General features: G+C 39.0%; 1 protein-coding gene and 1 pseudogene across 2 annotated transcripts in view; both read right to left on the bottom strand.

Annotated features, from left to right (window-relative positions):
• The window catches only part of Gemin2 (gem nuclear organelle associated protein 2), a 13,724-nt gene extending 8,673 nt beyond the window's left edge, over positions 1–5,051 (bottom strand). The window contains exons 1-4 of one of the 2 annotated variants that reach the window (XM_010632639.3): positions 4,868–5,051; positions 4,376–4,460; positions 2,247–2,336; positions 1,961–2,020 (exon numbers count right to left, since the gene is read on the bottom strand). In XM_010632639.3, coding sequence (XP_010630941.1) covers positions 1,961–2,020; positions 2,247–2,336; positions 4,376–4,460; positions 4,868–4,995 — 363 coding nt within the window. In that variant the 5' untranslated portion in view covers positions 4,996–5,051. Of the gene's footprint in view, positions 1–1,960; positions 2,021–2,246; positions 2,337–4,375; positions 4,461–4,858 lie in introns of both variants that reach the window. The other variant, XM_010632638.3, reaches the window with a different exon arrangement.
• Positions 5,052–6,421: 1,370 nt separating this feature from the next.
• Positions 6,422–7,305, bottom strand: LOC104868108 (annotated as a pseudogene).
• Positions 7,306–7,507: the final 202 nt, after the last annotated feature.

The raw sequence follows: 7,507 nt of genomic DNA, 5'->3' as shown, positions 1-7,507 counted from the left end.
AAAAAAACAACCCTGAGCATCCCCCATATTGCCACTGTCTCAATACAGTGCTTTATAGGCAAAACTGTGTGTTGAAGCCCTAACCTCCAGAGCATCTTAGTCTGTGAGTGTATTTGGTGATCAAATTTAAACAAGACCACTCCAGAGAGCTGTAATCTAATCTGACTCGTATACTTGTAAGGGGAAATGTGGATACACAAAAAATATATTATTTTTTCCCTTGTGAAAATATATAACTTTCACTAGATTCTCAGAAATGGTATGCTCTCCTCTAAAAGGTTAAAAATGATTGCCTAGAACAATGTTTCTTACCTCTTCACCAACTCCTGTTTTCATTTGGAGAGCTCATATAGTTAATATGGTGTCAGTCAATAAATTGTAGGAAATACTACTTTGTACCAGCATGACAGGCTTCACTATCCTGTCACCATTACTGTGAAGTGGAGAAGACACCCCATAAATGTGTGGTACCATTACCATGGCAGGAAAACCCAGTTTAGCCTTTATTCAATCTTTCGAAATTTTGAAAACGTATTTGTTTCCTAAATAGTAAAGAAGAATCCTTAAAAATTTATAGAGGCCAATCACCTATTTGTCAACCTAAATAAATCAAAGAATAAGGACATTTATTTGGGAGTAACAGAGCACTGCAATGGTGAACATGTGGCATTGTAAACTATGGGCATTTTTTTTTTTCTTTTTATTGAGGTTATTGGTACAATCTAGGTATACAATAGGATTACATTCATCATTGGGATTCTGTACCTTTACATAATAGGTCTTGGTTCTCATTTTTTCCCCTTGTCCCTGCCCTCCCTTCACCCCCTCTTCCCCTCCCCATTTACAAACACTTTATTTCCATTTTTTCAGTTTCTCATATTTTTTTCCTCTCCCTTATTACCTTTCCCCCACCCTTCCCACTTTCCCTACACCTTTAGCCCTTTACTTCCTATTTCACATTATTAATTATCTCATTAGGATCCTGTGTACTATTATAGTTTTTCACACCAAAGAAACTATTTGGTATTTCAGTTAAAGAAATCTCTGTATGAACATTAAAAATAGGGAATCCTAAAATAAAACTAAAAAGGAAAGTAAAAGAGAAAAGGCAATGATGTAACATTAAAATAATCCTTAATTCTGGAGATGAAAATGGTCCCTGAACATATTTAAATTGCTTCTCGCTCTTATGGTCTTATCTTATTCTTTTTTTCATTATTTAGAGAATACTTTATTAGTTTCTGTAATCAAACCAAACTACGGGCATTTTCAAAGAGGCTGAAGCAAGTGGAAGATTTCAAAAAGAGAAATGAGAATTGCATCAAATACTTTGAAACAATAATCCCTGGCCAGAAGGATTAAGAACAAGAATGCAGTCTGTCTGAGCTTGACCAGAGAGTTGCTGGGCAGATGTTCTAGGAGAAATACTTTTGCATAAGGTTGCAATGGCCTAGTCCAGGGTTACATTTGGCAGAATCTTTTGTGATGTAAATATTAGACAATCATACATAACACAGACTATCCATCTTAACTTTCCAGTTTTATTTACTTTATGGGTTAGAGTTCACATAAACAACTCCGTTTTGGGCCAGGTATTTAGCTCAGCGGTTTGGTGGCCTGCCTTGCAAGTGCAAGGACCGAAGTTCAATCCCCGGAACCAATAAAAAAAAAGAAAAACAAACAAACAAAAAACTCTGTTTTGATATTTCCAAAATAGGACACATATCCAAAGTATCACAATATGATGAATTCAAACACTCATGAAAATTACTTCTTCTACTGATTCTATACTTTTTGGCTACCTGTATAATGCAACTGTTACTATTACATAATGGTATATGGAAAGCGAATGAAAATAATATGGACTAAGACAGTGAATTTTTAATGACTGAAAGTTAACATGGACTATTTCGAACAAGGATACATACACTGTATAACTCAAATTGAAAAGCTTACATACCATAGTCACATTACTATCCAACTGTTGTGATTTCCAGTGACTTCTATGTTTGTTCACATTCTAAAGGAAGAGAAGTTAGTGATCTCCAGATGAGTAATGAAAGAAAAAAAAATCAGCTTCTGCATAAAATTTTAACTATACTAAAACTTGGACCATATGTGACAAAAAGTAATATGTCTAATAATTACAATGATAATAGGGCAATAATTAATAAATACTGTTAGTTTAGAATTATATCAGAAAAGAATGTAAAAGGTGATTTAATTTGATTAAATGTGATGTTTACCTGTCGAACAGCTGAAAACTGGGCCACTTGTTGCTGTTGCCACTGAAGTGTTGGGGAATAACCTTCAGGGGCAGGTTGGCATCCTGAAAGCTAGAAATCAATTCATAAATGTTAGGATCAATGTTTAGTGTTATAACTGGAATCTCATGCCTCTGCAAAGAAAAACTAAGATGAAGAGTAACTGGTAAGTGAAAAACTGACTGTTTAAGAAAAAAGGTATTCTTATAGGTGCAAAAAGTAGGCATTTCTTTTTATTATGTCCCAATTAAAAATGGTAGGAAAAGATAACCACTTCAGTAAGAGTATTCTCAGATGTCTTACAGCTGGAATTTTTAAGAAATCTGAATAACATAAATCTTGAAGAAATAATCTAGTTCTATCTTTCTAGAATTATAAAAGAGAAACAAATAAGAGAAGTATACCCCAGATAAAGAATTTTGGTATGGGTAAAATATGGTCAAATAATTTAAAGACACTTGATTTGAAACGGTCTACCTCTGTTTTCTAAAACAGCACATTAGGTGGAGGGAGGGTAATCTTTTAGTGAAGGCAATCACTATGTACTGCAAATATGTGCTATTAAAGTTAGAAAAAAGAAAACAGCACATAGTCCACAACCGATCATGTACAAACTTATAATAAAACCTCAAACATTAGGTATATACCTAATATGTAAGACATCACATTCTTGAAAGTAGAAGGGAGACTGTAAGACGATGGAATTGGGAGAGGGGAGAAAGGGGAAGAAAGATGGAAAGAGGGATAATCAGAGGATATTACATACAATATACATATATATGCAAATAGGCTAAAATTAAACCCATCTGTCTATATAACTAATATGAGCTAATTAAAAAATGGCACAAAAATTTTTAGATATCATGGCCTATCAATTAAATGTCTGGGCTGTGCATGGTGGCACATACCTGTAATTCCAGCACTTGGAAAGCTGAGGCAGGAGGATCACTATGAATTCTAGGCCAGCCTGAGCTACACAGTGAGTTCAAGGCCAGCCTGAATTACAGAGTGAGATCCTGTCTCAAAATACCAAAAAAAGAAGAAAAAAATCTGAAGAGAAATCATACAAAATAATTATAAAATTTAAAAATTTCCTGATTATAAATATCAGATAATGGAATTACTTAGACATAAAAAGAAAATAATTAGTGACATTTTTTAAATGTCATTTTCCTTTGACCTTAAATACGACCTCCTCAGAGGGATCTCCTATGACAACGCTATCTAAAATATTTTTTTTTCTTTTTCCCCTTGTAGAGGGCAAATTCTACAAAGAAAATGACCTTTTCTACCTTATCCTCTGTGGTATTCTTTTTTTTTTTTTGGTGTTGGGGATCGAACTCAGGCCCTTGCACTTGCAAGGCAGGTGGCAGAACCACTGAGCTAAATCCCTGGCCCCCTTCTTCTGTGGTATTCTTAGTGCCGGGTACGAGCCAGTTGCTTAAGAAAAGGTGTACTGGATAAATAAATGAATTAAAATGTCCACACTGAGCAAGTAGCCAAAAAGGTGTAAGACATTTATGTTTCCAAGGAAAATTCAGAATGTGCAAACTGCACTTAAATACTAGTCCAGTAATAAAACAAAAAGAATGCCCCCCAAAGAAGGAAGCTTAAGTAGCCAATTAAAAAGCTCCTTTAGATGTATGATATAGTCATACATATATATAAATGAATTAAAATGTCCACACTGAGCAAGTAGCCAAAAAGGTGTAAGACATTTATGTTTCCAAGGAAAATTCAGAATGTGCAAACTGCACTTAAATACTAGTCCAGTAATAAAACAAAAAGAATGCCCCCCAAAGAAGGAAGCTTAAGTAGCCAATTAAAAAGCTCCTTTAGATGTATGATATAGTCATACATATATATATATATATAAGCCTCTGAAGGCAGTACATGTCAACTATCTTTCCGAAGCAAAACAAACAAACCAGAAAAAACCACAAGCAAATGTACAAAAGAATGTTTATCTAGCTTTGGAGGGAGTAAGTAACCAAATCTTACCTACACAATAATCAATATTATTGGGGACAACAGGAAGATGCTATTGGGTACTTCGTTTTTAATTTATGTGCATGTGGGTGGGAAATCCCCAGATGGTTAATAAAACTCACAGAAACATTCACACTTTGCTTCCTTTTCAACTTCTTTGGGTCAATTTGAGCTACCACAACATCTGGACACCGTGCTGCTTCGATCCTACAAGTAATAAATGCAAGAAACTTAATTACAGTTGTGCTTTACTCGTGTGTACAAAGGCAAGGGATTCAACTCATTTTTCAAATAAGAAACATAATTCAGATTTCAAATTGAGCTACTAATCATTGAATGCCTAAAATGATTTCGATTGAAAGCAAGGAAAGCAGCTAAGAGCACACATCTCGATAGGTTCTGATGTATGCAATCAAATTCTAAAGAAACACGCCCTCGTCAGGATATCATTCGCGGCGGATCCAGAGCAGATGCGACCTTACGAGAGGCTGGGACGGACACCGAGGCGGGGCTTTATCTCCCGTAGGGCTTCAGCCTGGCACCAGGAGCAGTGCCTAGGGGCAGAGTGGACGAAAAGCCCACCCACACGAGGCCAAATCACTCACTGGACCCGCCTCAGATATTCCTGAGGCGTCCTCGGCGGTACCGAGGGATCGAAACCTTCGGTCACGTCGCAAGGCTCCACCGGCAACAGCCGGGGCATCAGCTCTTCCACTGCAGACTCCGTGGGTACCCACGCCATAGTCTCCTATCCCGCCAGTACCGAAGAACGCATGCGTGGAGGATAGGTCATGGCGCAGGCGCAGAAGTAAGCGCCTGTGGCGCGGAGTTGAGGTAGCAGCCAGGTTGAGGGGGCGTAACTGCGCATGAGCAAACAAACCTGCTGCTCGCGCCAAAATTAAGGCTTCCGTGGTGCAATGCAGACTGTGAGTTGAATTTCTACCTGAAGTGGCTCATGTATCCTCTCTTCTAAGGCTTTGGAACTCTTTAGACTGCAGGTTAGCTTATGCAACCCTAGTATTTTTTTTTTTCTTTTAGACAATGAACCCTACCTATAGCTCTCTTATGGAACACAATTCTTCAGCCGCTGGTAAAAACGTTACTTTTAATTCTAACAATGACTCGGTGGAAAGGGTAGTATTTTCTGGTTTGGAGGGGAAGAAATTGACAAGAGTGGTTGAGTACTGAACCTGACTGCCAGAGGGAAGACAAGCTCAACCTAGGTTTATCTAATGCCAAATGAATAAGACAATAATTTTCCGCTAAAATTTGTCGTGCCTGGCCCCTTTTTTCTTGGTTTTCTCTCACTGTGTAGTCCAGGCTGCCCTTAAGCTTTTTATGCAGCCTAGGAGAGCCTTAAACTCACAATCCTCTTGCCTTAGCCTCCTAAAAGTTGCGATTACAGGTATGTGCCACCATACCCACCTCTTAAGTTGGCCACTTCTAAGGTCACTTTATTTAAAGCGAATACTAATCCTATGGTAGTCATTTTTTCTAGTTTAAAGAAAAATGTTTATATAAAAATAGTTCAAATTATAAAGCCAGTACTGGCACCCACAAAATATTGTGATGAAATTTCCTCTTTTAATGACCTACCTGTTCAACAAACATTAGGGCTTACTGAACAGAAAAGAAGGGACACGAACTCAACAGGCCAGACAGGTTTATTGCTAGACATAAGGGACTTCTGTGAACAGAACATACCTGTCTCACAGGCTAAGAGGCTTTTTTACAGTGTTTTCCGGCAGGCTTCTGAGGGAGTGGGTTGGAGAAAGTGCGCTTTTGACTTGCTGGTGTAGCCTGTGTCCTCTCTGACCTAAGCAAAATGAAACCTGTGTTTCTCTAAGGTGGGGGTGGAGTGAGATCATTGGAGTTGGCAGTGTCTATCAGGGATAATGCTGTAGTAACTCTTGCTTTAACCTTTACAAATATTCATATTCAAAGGAATGTCTTGGAAAAGACATTCAGCATCATGATTCCATTTAGCAATCAACAACATGGGTGCAGAAAAGAGTCTACATCAAAACCCTTGGTTGAAATGCTTTACACTTTCCACAGAACAGAAACTAAAATAACCCGTTATACTAGTAGTAACAGTCCATGCATTTTTTTGCCCAGACACCTGAGTAGCAGTGTGGTCCTGCACCACTGTTTTTGACTGAGTTCCTAAGTCGGTTGTACCTGTAGCTTATGTGTCACTTCTCTGGCTCTGCTCTCCCACTGAGCTCTGTATGCTGACAGTGTTAAAACCTTCTACCACCACCATTGCAACTGCTGCTGCTGCTGTTGCTGGAAGTACCAGAGCCACCTTGATCTCATGGTCTGGGAAATTGCTGGACTCCACCACCATAGGTCCTGGAGCTTCTGCCTGCAAAGTTTCTTCCCTTAACGGGTCCAAAATTGGAAGGTTGATTGTTGTAACTGCCAAATGCTTTGTAGCTTCCACCAACTTGAAAATCAGTTCCATCATTACCAAATCCACTGTAGTCATCCCCACCACCACCGTGTCTGCCAGCGCCGTGGCTGCCACCAAAGCCACCTGGACCACTGAAGTTTCCTTTACGACCAAAATTGTCATAGCCACCAAAACCACCTTCATGACCACCATCAAGATTTCCAGAAGCACTTCAACCTCTTTGGCTAGATGAAGCACTAGGCAGCTCATGCCTGCACAGGGCTTTCCTCACTTCATAGTATGGGATTTCTGAATGACAGTCTTATCCACAGAATCATGGTCATCAAAGGTTGCAAAAGCAAAGCCTCTCTTCTTTCCATGGCCTCCATCAGTCATGATTTCAGTCACTTCAGTTTTCCATACTGTTCAAAATAATGTCATAGATGATGTTCTTCAGTATCTTCTTTAATGTCACAACAAAGATCCTCACAGTTAGGTGGGCACCTGGTCTTTCAGACTCTTCTGCTGAGACAGCTGTTTCCACAACTCTTCATCTACCTTGTGTGGCTTCGCATTCACGGCTGCATCCACCTTCTCCAAGGTGGCATCAGTGACACAGCCAAAGCCCCTGGAGCGCTCGGTGTTTGGCTCTCTCATGGCCACTCAGTCTATGAGTGTCCCCACTGCTCAAAGTGTCTTCTCAGACTCATCAGTGTTATCAAAGTTCAGCCCTCTGATGAAGCACTTGCATAACTGCTAGGGCTCCTTAGGAGATGTTGACTTGAATGTGATGGCAGTCATCAGCTGGAGACTGGATAAAGTAGATGTTTTTCTATAAAATGGAGTACTACTCAGCTAT

This window comes from Fukomys damarensis, unplaced genomic scaffold, assembly GCF_012274545.1.
Source record: "Fukomys damarensis isolate Sample0158 unplaced genomic scaffold, DMR_v1.0_HiC HiC_scaffold_17, whole genome shotgun sequence".
Classification (NCBI taxonomy): domain Eukaryota; kingdom Metazoa; phylum Chordata; class Mammalia; order Rodentia; family Bathyergidae; genus Fukomys; species Fukomys damarensis.
The sequence above is the reverse complement of the archived record's forward strand: the minus strand, read 5'-3'. Positions and strand labels throughout refer to the sequence as shown.